The following is a 14,313-nucleotide window of genomic DNA, read 5'->3' as shown; positions in this document are numbered from 1 at the left end:
TTGTAAGGGGTCTATTCAAACCACCAACTGGGTCACCTGCTAACTGTCAGGGTATGATGACTTTCTGGAAGGATTGAGACTACCGCTTCTGCTGTTTTAGTCCATTGCATTCATTGTAGGTATGTACATTTGACAAGATCATCCCCCCCCCAACACTGAGTGATGATGCACTTTGATGATTGAAATTGCCAGGTAGGACTGGGGCAGTCAAATCATCAATAAAATAAACCACATAACGCATTTGGTTTTTAACATAAGGATCTAAAACATCTTCAAGATGACAAAACAGGGAGTGAATGGTGATTACACTTTAAGACAGGGCTCCTAAAAGCCAACTTATCCACTCCTTTTATCATTCACTTTCTACAATATTGACTGAAGCAAAGACAATTTATTAGGGCCATCTGCTGCAGAGATATATCAGAGTCAATGTCACACAGGGTTTACCGCTCCATGAAGAAAGAGGTCCTGGTTTTACTAGCACTTTGAGACCACAGTGGCACCACCCCATATATCAGTGGATTGCAACACTAAAGTGGCCACACCAATTGGACTTGCAGGGCTTAAGGGTCGATGTGCCACTGTCTATGATGCTCATGTTTTACCACTACAGAAAACACAAGAACAGGTAATGTGATTGCATGGTCATGCTGTTGTCAGCTATCTGGTATATTAAGGTCTGACCGCAAAAGAACTGCGTTGGGTGGGTCGAGCCGTTCCAGAGTAGGCTGTAGCGTTCAGTCTGGAAGTCAGATGATGACAGGCAAAGTGGAGGAAAGTTTAACACTATGTGCAGACTTTACAATTACATTTGACTATGAAGCATCAGCTTCAACAACATTAAGAGTTACACGGTGCTACAGTATCAGTGGACCAAATCCCCCTGGTCTTTTCCTCACATCCTTCAGTCAGAAACACAATGAAAAAATGGCTGCATACAGTCAAAATGAATCAGAATTTTAGACATCCTCGTCTGAAGTTATCAACTCGGCTATAGTTTCAGGTCCTCTCAGCAATATTTAATTTGACTATATAGATCAGCATTTTATTTTGTCCACCTCATGTCAATAACAGCAATGTAGAGAGGCAGGAAACACAATTTATCAAATGACGTGTTCTTGCATTCTGTCAGATAAGGACGAGCACTTCGCACACTCATCCAAAAACAATGAATCCAACCTCCGCACATTTCCACAGTCACAAATTGAAGCTGCTCATCCAACCTGCTGCTACTGTTTATGTTGTCCTTAATCTGCTCTTATATAAGACAGAGAAAGACTTCTCCCTAACAGCGATGGCCTCTACTGAAGTGGTGGCAGTTTGTTTTTTTTCCTTCAGCTGGCGAAGGCACTGCTGTGAATTATCATGCTTAACAAATGCATCCTGCCACCCGGAGGTGATCTCCCTCACTGATGCTGCTCTTTGGCCAAATCCTTTTGCATGACATAACAGTGTCGCCTCAGAGATGAAATCAACAAAAACGTAGATGTCAGAAGGACAAACCCAACTACAGAATCCACACACGCACCTCACCAGTGTTCCTGTGACTTTCAGACTGGAGGCCACTGTCCCAATGAAGAAAAGACGCTCAGGGCCAGTCAGTAAGGACACAGGCCCTTTTGAAAAACAATACAAGTGTGTGTTCTGGACAAACACCAGCTACTTCATGTGACGCAGCCACTGGACTGCTTGACCTCTGTGTGACATTGAGAGCAGATACCACTCTTGCTGCTGGTGTTTCAGTGTGAGTAATGAAATGAAGCGTTAATGTGACACTTCTTCAGTGTTCACCCTGGGTCAGTTGTCTCCCGAGGCACGAGATGCTCTGCCCGACTCGGAGAAGACTATCCATCCCAGCAGGAAGAGGGAGTGTACAGTGAAAGATGGTGGGTGAGAGCAGAAGGGAGAGGATGAGAGGACCTAGGGAGGTCAGTGGTACTTAAATGGGGTGTTGATATTCATCATGTTCCCAGAAATGAAGCTGGAGAAAGTGTCCAGAATCGTTTTTGTTTACGATTTAATCTTCTCTCAGCAACTGAATCCTGATTCAGGCCCGGGTTTAACCAAAAGCTGCAGCATCCATCGTGTTGGCTTCAGAGGTGAACAGAAAGTCAATCAGTATATGGTTTGAAAACAGCAGTGAGGTTAGGCCATTTTGTTGGTGGCTGTAGAGGGATGAAATCTGAGCAAAAAAAAAACTATGGGAAGCCTGTGTGTCAATTGCAAGAAATCTTTTTTGCATGACCGCTGCCATTGGCCATTCCATGATGTGCCATAAATTATAGAAAACATTTCACAATAGGCTGCACTTTATATTTCCTTACATTCCCCGTTTTCATCACAAAGAAGACTTTAATTTTCTTATTATATAATTTGCAAATCAGCTGTTTCATATTTTCCATAGAATTTGCAGAGCAGTTGCTTCTCCTCAAAGCGATGCTGAAGTCAGATACAACTGAACGTGTATTTAAGGTTTATTAATCTTGTTCATACATTTATTAAGATGCATTTGTCTCGTACATTTTCATGTTGTTGGCAGTATAGGTCGATTTAAAATTTTGGAGTCATGTTACACGATGGTAAAATGTTTTCAATCTGGACGCACAAAGATGTAAAACTGTCCACAAACTAACACAGGGATCCTTATGCAACACCTCTCTTATTCGCACCATACCAGTGATAACAGCTCTCATCTAGTTGAGGAAACGTCATATGAACGGCTGCGTGGATTAACAAGTGAAATCAAACATGAAGTGAGAGTGATTACAGCTGATCAATGGGACCCTCCTGAAGGAGAGAAGGTTATGAAAACACAAAGCAGTCCATTTTGTCAGGGACCCCCCTCCACTTCAGTGGATCAGCTCAGCTTGCTGCCCCCAGCAGTGCTGAAAGCCCATCTTTGAAGTTGGAAATGGAGCTGGGAATGTAATCCCACGAAAATATAGTTGAGCAAAGAGGCATTAAATTTTCAGATGATGTCACCCTGGGCCTGCTGACTCACCAACAATTCTATACTCTGACATTTAGCAATCCATGTTTTTATCTCAAATGTGACACATTCATGCACAGGCTGTTTATAGATGGCAACATTTCAGGAACCAGTCACGTTTCCAATGCATAAGAATTGAAATGTTCTGTAGCTTATCAAACAACGGACATTATACTCATTTAATCCCTTTTTACCTAGGGAGCACAATTTAATACACAATCTGGTCAGAAAATACTTTGAATTACAAATTCAACAACTTGTGTAAGTATAAAACAAATCCTGTTGAAGACAGAAAATATGGAACATATTATAAACTTAGCATAGAACTACAATCGGAGCAAAAAATGACAGCAAGGACTGAGCAGGGGTTAGAAATTAAACCATTAAGTTTAAGTCTGGCCTTTCTGGACATTCCTAGCAGGTGCAATAAATGGAATAGAATAGAATAGCCTTTATTGTCCTTGTACAGTGTACAACGAAATTTGAGCGCAATTCACACAGAAGAGTCGATGGTTTTTGAAGATAAAAATATATCCTGTCTTACCACTGTTGGAAAACAAAGCGGGGAAACCCATGTTACAATGGAAGTAAGACGGAAAAGACAAATTTTAAAATAGGGAATGTAATTCAACTACTTGCTCTCATAAAAGTTGAAGTCTGCCACTCAAGTGGGGTCGTTCCAATCTTTTTTTTTTTCATTATATACACACGTCAAAAGAATTAGAGCAGCATTTTTCCAAAAAACGAGACATTGGAGGTCAAAATGAGGTCCTCCAAGCTCCATGGATCTTAACGTGTTATTTTTTCTAGCTTGGATTCTAACTAGCGATCAGAGCTAACACCATCCTGACTCATTTGAGCACATGACAAAGATAGAATTATTGTGGATTAAATATGTGCCCATGCTTTTAAGACCATCTTTACATTTCAAATAATTCCCACAATCTTCTTTAAATCATTACTTTTCAGGTTATTTAGTTCTGTTAAAATGGAACCAAATATGCTAGTCTCCTTAATTTCAGTCGGACTCCAAATTGATTAACATGCAACATAAAAATAAAATTTCAGTTATGATTTACACTACATGCATTGATTAATTGATAATTTATGATCACAGGTTCCGGTAAGAAGCGAATATTTTCCATTTAACGCATGTGCACGTCAAGAGCTCCCTGTGCTCATATCATCGACCAACACTTCTCCAGACTAAAACGAAAAGTGTACTCGTGTTAAATAGCCAGCAAACAGGAAAAATCAATGGAGTGGTTGAGTCAGTCAAATCGAGCGTCTCAGATCAATAGAATTAGACTGAACAATGGATTCATTACACAGGCAAAGTGACTCGGGCAGACATTTTGATGCAGGAGGATGAATCCGATTACACTAAGCAACATTTAATATCAACCATCTATGAAATATGACCCCTCCGTATTAAATATCAAGTTGACGCTCCTGCACACTCTTGATAGATTTAGGATAATTTGCACAGACTTGAAGAATAGAATTAACATTCCCCTGCTGGACATTGGATCCCTTCCTTTCACTCAGTCAGCAAATGCGTTTCAGTTGAGTCAAGCAGCACAATTAGTGCTGCAGTGGCTTCCCATAGTGTTGGTCTGGCAAGTCCAAAATGGCCCGATAAAGTGGATGGCTTCTGTAAAGGTTCTTCGAGGTAGCTTCACCTCCACTCAGGGTGTGTTCCAAACGACAGTTGAAGAGCTCCATCAAGGCCTTTCAGAGCTCATGAATTCATTCATGAGTGTTATTTGAGGTGAAGTGGTCTGTAATTTTTTTTTTTTCAAAGGACAGTTTTGGAATCTGTTTGTATATAAAAACTTTTGGAAGGTGGATCTTTAAAGGCGGGCCTAAGCTGTAATTTCAAATTTTCTAACTTATGCAATGTGTATTAAAAAGTTTCGGGCCTTACATAGACAGAGTATGAGAGTTAGATTTATGCTGCTTTATTTTTCAACATCGTCAACATATATATTTTTTTATATTTTACATTCAAAACAAGAACCTCAGTGGTGTGGAGCAAAAGAGTTTAAATAACATTCCATTCATTGGCTCACAGTGCATCAGAGAACATCGCATGTCATGTTACACGACGGTATCATTACTGTATGTTAACCAACTTAATGCAAGCTACCGATTGAGTATTTGCACCCCGAGTCTCTACAAACATGATGAGCTGACTCTCTAGCACAACTAATCTGATGTACATTGGAGATCGGAAACTTACACACCTTGAAGTCTTTACACAAGTCGATGTGCTGTCATCGGGTGTTTTGGCAGGTTTGCAGTGCTTCCACCTCTCCATGTTGGCATTAGTGAGTTTAACTGGACACAAGCTTTTTTTGTTAAGACATTGCAACATTCTGCCAGTTGCAAGAGGGGTCACTTTAAAACTCAAGCAAAAATGTATATACTACTTCAATGCAGGATTTAGTCCAACATTAATAGCAATAGAAAAAAAATACTTTATCAATCATCAATACATCATCACTCCCCGTGTTGAAAGCAGCAGCAATTGTGTGCATTTCTTCCTCCCACTATGTGACCTTCACAACTTGACAAGGTCACTCCAAGGTGGTGACAGGTGCCATAACCATGGCAAGCTGTTCATCTTGATTGGATCAGCAGGCCTTTGCAGGAAGGTTAACACATCCCAGCATGCACTCTGCTACCCAGACGCCGCTCTCTTCCCCTCGCATGCATAAGTAATGGTGCGAAAGGCCCCTTGATGTCGATCAGCAGTTTCAAGCTGCAGACAGTTAGATATCCAATTACTCAGGAAGATCACATTTGTATGTGAGGGCGGGGCCAGGGTCAATGTCAAACTTGTCATTCAAAGCTTAACTGTAGTGACGGGGACGTATTGATCAGGCGGGGGTCGATGGGGGCTGAGGTGCATGTACTTGAATGATTATGTTGTCGTGGTTGGCAAGAGTATCAGAGGCAACTGACAAAAGACAAACTTATTGGGCAACATAGCGACCTATCCCTTCAGCATGCACGGCCAGGTCCAGGATCCATGCAAGGCAAACACGAGATTCTTAATACTGAGTGATGACAGAAACATTCATAGGTGCGTGGATATGAGTATGAACCTAGGTGGGTTTCATCAGACATGTGCTCTGAACCCCTTCTTATTCACTACGGTTATGGACAGATTGACAGACGCGATGGAGCCTCTATGGAACATGATCTATAGTGAGAGTACAGGTGATTTGCTGAAGATGGAGGTGGAGGTACTAGCTGAAGAAGGAATTACAATAAGATGAAGTGAGAATAGGTGCTAGAGGGAGATGTTGGAAGAAACGATGATGCTGAGGGAGTAGCGGTACTGACAACAGATGACTTCAACTATTTGGGGACTGTGAGAACTGCCATGGTGCATGGATTACAGACAGTAACTCTGACACAAAGACAGGAAGCTAAAAGTTAAAAGAGGCAGAGTTGAAGATGAAGATGAAGTTTTTCACTGGGAGTGACTAGGAAGGACAATATTGGATACTAGTAACTAGTCGTAAAAGTTAGTGGGGGTAGACACAGGCGGTTTGATACATGGACTAGAGTGACAGAGAGCATGTTGAAAAAAGAATGAAGAATTATTATTAGATAAAAAACACCAATGAGTTTCACAGATGCAGTGAAGTGGGTAAATAGGGCTAGGGCTGAGCCAAGATAAGCTTGCACAAAACTCATATTTACAATAGAAAATGTTCCTATGCCCCGCCCATTGAAAATCGTGAATCGTTTCACTGCTGAAAGCTTTGTTCTACCCGACAACACCCAAGGAAACCTTCAGCCCGCCTCTACAGGCAGCAGCTGTCAGGAATGCCCCCCACTTGAAACCAGAGTTTGATGTCTGTCAGCTTGTCGATCTCTATTGGTTAAATGCGTGGACCAACGCGTTAAACAAAAATATTCCTCTCTTTTTCACCGTTAGTAATGATTAAGAATCAATAATGTGATGGGTATATTAGAGTACTATAATTCATCAATATTTGTGAAGTTATTGCAGAAGTGTTGAGTGAAAAACTGTAGCGATTAAGGTCACACAGGGCATTTGGAGTATCTTGCAGTTGGTTGGTGACCCCTGACGTGGGCAACAGTAAACTCAGAGCATGTCACATTTGAATCTCTATATTCAACAAAATGTCAACACATTCAATAAATGGACCCATTTTTTAACAGTTATGAGAGCCGAGCGCTGTCATGTTGCCACTTCCATTTCCCTGTGTGTGTATGATCGTCGTACAGCGGGTGAGAAGATGATTAAACTGTGCAGGCTCTGAATCTCCAGGGAGCTGTGTCAGCACACTAGATGACACGGATACGCTCAAAATGACTGTAATGGGCTGCTATCACGAAAAATTCAAAGACTTCAGGGGTTCATTCATATTTTCTGCTGAATACGAGACAATGTGCTTTTCTGTGCATCAAACTGCTGAATGAATCAAAACGGAGTTCTCTGTAGCTGTTAAATATTAGGAGGAAGGATTTTATTAAACTGAAACTACGATTAAACACCCTTGAAAGACACATTCTTTACCCTGTGGCATCGTTTTATTAACATCCATTAGATTGGATCAAAACTGAAAAGATAAACCACTAAAGAGCGACATGTCTAACAGACAAAGGGCGCTTGTCAGACTATTTAACAGACCACCCACTAAAGTCATCTTCATTTGTAGTGAAGCAAATATTTTAATTGAATAAAATGTGGTTTGTATTGACCCAAACAGAGGTGGGCATTCATCTGCATTTGCTCTCTTACAGAACCTCAGATATGACAGACTATAAATCACATCAAAGGCAGATATAATCAAAATGTACTAAAACACAGGCAAACTCATGCTAACCGAAGTACAGTGGGCATCATCAAGAGAGCATGCAAAGCTTAGTACCGATAGAAGCTTCAAAATAGAATGTACACACCCACTCAATGCATTGACATGTATTGTATTGGATACTTAACATTCTGTAAACGTAAGCAATTGACCGGGGCCCAGAGACCCCCAAACATCTCGTAACACTAATTAATGGTGTCTTCTTAAATTTAAAGCAGTCATAGTTCCCGTCTCACAAGATTAAAGGCATCTACACACTTCATCACGGTTGTTTCAACTGTACCCCCTTCTTTTCCTAGTATCACTTCATTACGTTCGTTTTATATTTTTGCAGCAAGCTTGTTTAGTAACATTAATTGAAAATCATGTCATTAACAGACCACGAGGGTGAAAACGTCCCGTGTAAATCAGAAGTTCTAAGCTTTACAGTCCTGTTATGTAAAACGTGACACCACACGAGGTGGAACCCTGAAAAGGACCTCTTAGAAAATGTCTTCATTACTGGACTGCATCGTATGTGTATCAGTCAATTCTTCCCACCAAGGTATTTTAGCAACGAAAGATGCATGCTTTTTTGTGCAGCTTATAGCAACAATTCCACATAAAAACAGCAACAACTGAACATTCAGAGGCCTTCAATAAAAAGGTATCTTGCCGGTTTTGCCTAAAAGTGCAGTTAGCCTGCAGATTTTAATGAACACCGGCACGATGATCAGAAAGTCTGCCAGACAGTATGGAGCATTCTCGTACAGCTTATAACTATTTCACCATAATGAATTGTTTGGGCACGTGTCCCCAGCTGGATTGTTAGTTTCGACACAGGCTCATTTAAATGGAGCTGAAGCACTGTTAAAGCCGTCATTGTGGCTGTTTAAAAAGTGATGCACAACAGCTTTCATTTGCATAATTCATGTCACATGGCAGCTCACGCATTCTTTCATAAGTGCTGCTTTCTCAACAGAAGACATGAGATTTTGTTGGCATTTTTAATTTTGTGTCCAAACAATGCCCAAGCCATTCGTTTGTTGAAACCCAGCCGCTATTTCCCCCACAGTGTTAAGGCCAGTGACATGCAAGCTTCCTTCTCTCAGCATGTTCAGTGGGTCAGTGCGAGGTAATTGGAGTGGTGTCACAATTCATGTTCGTATGTAAGCAAACTGAAGCAACAGAAACTGTTAATGCATAGTACACCTCCTCAGTAAAACAAAAAAGCATATATTTATTGCTGTTAATATTTAGACACAAGTTATCCCAGTTATGTAAATAGTGCCAAGTTGCTGGTCTCTACAAGTTGCTCTACTCTACATGTTGATTCATTGTAGATTACTTTGGATCAACGTTTCTGCTAAATGGGTATAATAATATTCATTAAGATGCATAAATTCAAGTGGCTTGATTCATTCTAACATCTAAGATTAATTGTGACAGCTGTGGGAAAACAGACACTATTGAAAGAATCAATCATAATTATGCTACAAGGGTTCTTAAAAAAAAAAAAAAAAAGTTCCATTAAATTGACAAAAAAAAGTCTAATCAATACACTGTCCACCAAGCGTCTCAAAATGGTCAAAGCACAGGAGCAACTACTAGGTAATACGGGGCACGAAGCAGAGAGTTGAGACGTTAAAGATTGAACGGTGAAGAAACGTGTAAAAGGCTTTTTGTTCTGATCCCCAGAACTGGCCGTACACAAATGCTTTGTGACCAAGTACACCTCGCAGGAAAGCCAAAACCATAAATGATGTATGTGACTGCATGCCACGGCAAGCACATTAAAAATACACAATGTACACACAAGTGCGAAGGAGTGCTTGACTTTATAGGAGAAGACGTATGAAAAATGTTGATATAGCATATAGATATAGCATATATAGCTGATAGCCTAAATATATACATTTATATTGATCTATTCCAACACAAACCATCTTTGGATACTTCACCTGGAAAATTATGTTCCTGAAAATGACTCATAAATGTCAACTGTGATCAGCAATGATAGATTTAAATGGCCTGATATTTTACCACTTTTTTGCACAGTGGAAAAGATCAAGAGTGACATTGTGCTGACCTTTTAGTGCTGAACATGTTGGCAGCGTCTTCTTTCTCCTGCACAGAGGCTTGAGGGTCGCAGCGTGATGTCAACTTTTCAAACCTGCGGGAGCCACACAGAAAGAGATGGAGAGAGAGACGAGTAGATGGTGAGATTTTTTTCAGCATTGCATTCATTTTGCCCAAAGTATTACGAGTTGTAAAAAAAAAAATAAACCTCAGTGACCACCATTAGAGCGCCTCCTGCTGCGCGATTCTAATCGAGTTGTCATGGCAGGAGGGAGGGAAAGTTACTCAGAATGTAAAAACACATGAAGACACGTGGTTGTCCAAGTCGCTTCACATTGTCACTTAATATGAAAGGGAAAATAATAACCATGAACTTGAAGCTCCATTGCATAACAAACCTACTGTCCTAAGTGGCTATACATGACCCGCATCAGCATACATTTCATATGCATGAGCCATTCCAACATCATCAAATATCAAGTTTGGAGAAGTTTATTCAATGTATCCATAACAATTCAGGAGATTAAAGAATGACACATATATTAGTCGACACCCTTATCGTAGTGCTGTTCTATCTTCTCCAACTGAAAGTTTAAAACTCCTCTAAACCAGCCCATGAGCATATCTCCAAACTCACTGAGCTGTCCCTCAAGAATGACTCACTTAAATGAAACTTATATATAATCCAAGACTCAATGATGAATTAGTCCAAAAATCCATCAGATTTACGATGTGTCTTTATTTGACTTTCGATGACTGCGTCCTTGGTTCATTGCTGGATAAACTGACGTAAAGAGCTACAAACAGCAGCAAGTTTCAGAAGGTCCATAACAGCACTACATCCATATTAAACAGTAAAATGTGCGAGTTTGCCTCTGCTCCATTCTGTGGCGGTTATCAGAGACAGTGGAGGAGAAGCCAGGTAAAAGAAGACAGGGTTCAATAATTAATGCCTGTATATGGAGTCCTCACTCTTTGGCCTCCTCAGTCTGTAATGAGATGAGTGAACGGCCAAAAAGGGACGGAAGGCCTGTAGGGGAGTGGTGGTGATTAAAGTCTCTGGATCGGCCCAATCTAGCTGCTCCCTCACACATCACCCCACTATCATTTATAACACCGGAATGATTTTCTCCCAGGCCACTTGGGAGCAGGGAGAGCCGTGTGGGCAACTGCGGCGGTTAACCAAGTAGTCTGATGCTGGAAAGATTCAGGTGACACAGAAACCTAGATGTACTTACTACTGCAACACAACGGATGTCCTTCACCTGTCCACATACCAAATTCACTGATCATTTACACCACATTTATCATAAAATTGTCACTAATATGCATGATGGAAAAAAGTGGAATAATTACAAACTAGTACTAATACTACTAATACTATTGTCTTACATTTATTGTGTCAATGTAATGAACTACAAGAATTGCTTGCAGAGTAGCAAAACAATATAAACTTGCGGCAGGATTTTTGCGTTCGTTCTGTTGTCCGCCAAAGGTAAACGGCTCTTACGATTTACATGCCTTTCCAGCAACCAAAGTGCTTTATATGGATCAAACCGGCCAACTCTCAGTGACAGGCTGAGCACTCCACCATCTGAGCCACGTCGTCCTATATAGCTGATATATGGCACCTCGGCGAAACACGCTGGTGAAAACTGAAAACTTTATGATAATTATCATTATCGCTGAAATGACAACTATCATGAAAAGTTTTCATTCTATTACATATACATACAGTCTCTCTTGAAACTGTTTCATGATGGAAATTAATAGTGGAGTTTGTCTCCAACATCATTTGTTTATGTTTAGATAGTTAACCAAGTGTAGAGATGAGAAATTCTATGTTTCACATCTCTCGGAGAACCATGAGCCATCTGTCTGACAAATACTGGAACACATCAGTTATTAATCATTCAAGGCCAGCAGATATCGGTCAAGCCCTTCTTCACACCCACAAAACAACTGAGTGTTTTCTTCGTTGATGAACTCATGGGGCCTTGAAAGTCAGCATGTCCTTCAGATTTTAATAACATGTATAATGTATCATCTATTAGCATAATAAGTAGTGAACCATGACAATGTGGCTTCTTTCTGAATAGAAAAGCACCTCATCAACCTCTGTCTTCAAGACTGGAGGACCTTGTCTGAGTTTTTTCCTGCAGAGCTTCTTGTCTGTGGGACTGCAGAGCATCCGGACAAACACCATCAGCATCCAAGCATGTAATAGATTGAAATGAATCCCTCAGAAAGACACACAGGCAGGAGAGCGGGCAGGTATCTGTTCTGGTCGGTTATTTCAGCTGAGAGCTGCTCACTGTTAAACAACCGTGACACGTGGGTTGGTGTGTTCTGTAGGACCCAAGCTGGCACGGCTTCAAGCTGGAGGCAGATGATGCTGATTCAAACAAAACAACGGATGGGCTAAGCATGTATGCAGGGCACGGTGAGCTGAGCCAAGTGCAAACAGTCAACTCAAAAGAGGAAAACAGACTTCCCTTCACTGTAACAAATACACCATCACTGGATCTGACCTGCCCACGAGCGGCGCAAACATGGAGAAGTTAAATTAAGAATTTCAGGCACAAAGGAAGCAACAGTTGGTTTTTGATCTGTACAGCACACAAGCAACTTGCTTAAACCAACATCAGCCTTCATCTTGTAGACAGAACCTAGGACCAAAAGCAGTCACACTCACTTCATTTCTGAGTGAGGGGATAAGATGATTGTAGCATATAAGCAATGAAACAGCTAACAACTACTACTTTTATTACTACAATGTAAGCCAGAGGAGATAACGTTTTTACATTATAGTAGTTTTTTTTGGCTAAATAATCATTTTCACAGACTTTGACTCATTTTATACTATTGACTAATAATAATAGTTCAACTAATGATTTATTTGAACAGGTGACTAACAAATTATGTCAGTTAGATGTCACCATTAATATCACTGCTGTCCACAGGAGGAAGCTCGCCCACTCAACATATACACACACACGTATGACTGGACGGGACGAGAGATTCAAATGTTAGTAATATATATGTCATAAAAAACTTATTACATTCCAGAGCATGTGGAAAGACAAGACCAAACACAGCAAAATACAAAAGCTGCACATCAGGCACAAGCATTTATTCAATTTTGATCCATAACTCAAATATAAATCAAACAATGAGTATGCCGCCGAATGAACTGTTAAAACGCTAATAGGCTGTTGCACGTCAAGACATTGAGTGCTTGTGTTGTACTGACCTTATTTGACAGTTGAGTCAAGGTCATTTCCTGGCACTTATCTGTTATGGTCCAGCCCTGCATACATTGCAGCACCCACAAAGACCAACTGTATTTGGCCCATTGACGCATAATGCAAGGGAAACATGAACAAACAGGCATTTTGGACAAAACACAAACTGTGCCACTTTCTATACAACAGGATCCCCATGTGGCCTTGCAGATGTCTTTAATCAGGGTTTTTTATTTTGAAAAAAGAGCTGTAGCTGAGCAACAACCAACTATGTGTAGAGCATGGTCATGTTTTCCTGTAAAGGCCATTTTTTAAAAGTATTTTAAGTCTAAGTATTTTTCACTTTAATTATGAGTTATTGTGGATAGGGATCGAACAATCGACCACCGATCATGATCGGTCAATGCTGATCACTACCCGTTTTTGGCAATCACACAAGCCAATCACATGTGACAGCCGGCACTCAGATGAAGCCCTGCTGGTTGTGATACATCTGCTCCTTCCTATTCACTGCTCACTCGTCAGCTTCAATCTGTCAGGTAAAGTTTGCATCCTGCTGTGCAAGGAAGGCTTTCGACGCCACGAAATAAATCCACCGTTTAAAGCACCTGCATTTGATGGAGCACGGAGAGTTTTCCGGGCTCATGAAAGTGAGACCGCTGGTTCCTCAGCAGGCTGTTAGCGCAGAAAACGCTTAGCAACACCCACCAGACTGAGTGTGACATATGGAATGTCAACCGAATCAGTCACCATTTTGGAATTGGGTGCAGCTGAATCTGAAACTTTAGAATGTCCAGAGTGGAAACTTTCATAAATACAATGCTCTCTGTGTCGGAGCCCCGCTACAAGCGGCCAGTATGTAAATATTTCACGGACATAGGAAAGCCGCTAGAGATTCACCAAACTGTGATGTCTCACATCGAATTTAATGTTTTTCAGTTGTCCTTTTGATGGAAGATTTGCATCACACTGGAAGGTTTTCTTTTTCCTTTTCCCTCCTTGAAGAGGTATATAGAAACATGTCTGTATAAAAATGACTTAATGGTTCATTTTTTCACACCATGTACACAAAAGGTCTTATCATTTTGATTACAAATCCATTGCTGATGAATACTGGCAGGAAAAATCCTGATCATAGCATCCTTAATTTTGGAGAATCTGTAAG

At 40.7% G+C, this 14,313-nt stretch overlaps 1 protein-coding gene across 1 annotated transcript in view; it reads right to left on the bottom strand.

The window, feature by feature from the left end:
• Positions 1 to 14,313, bottom strand: part of oxr1a (oxidation resistance 1a) — a 139,747-nt gene that overhangs the window by 110,453 nt on the left and 14,981 nt on the right. Inside the window, exon 2 of the mRNA XM_053881787.1 lies at positions 9,914 to 9,997. Coding sequence (XP_053737762.1) covers positions 9,914 to 9,930 — 17 coding nt within the window. The 5' untranslated portion in view covers positions 9,931 to 9,997. The remainder of the gene's footprint in view (positions 1 to 9,913; positions 9,998 to 14,313) is intronic.

This window comes from Synchiropus splendidus, chromosome 12 (assembly GCF_027744825.2).
Source record: "Synchiropus splendidus isolate RoL2022-P1 chromosome 12, RoL_Sspl_1.0, whole genome shotgun sequence".
In the NCBI taxonomy this organism is placed as follows: domain Eukaryota; kingdom Metazoa; phylum Chordata; class Actinopteri; order Syngnathiformes; family Callionymidae; genus Synchiropus; species Synchiropus splendidus.
This window is presented reverse-complemented; position numbering and strand designations above follow the sequence as displayed.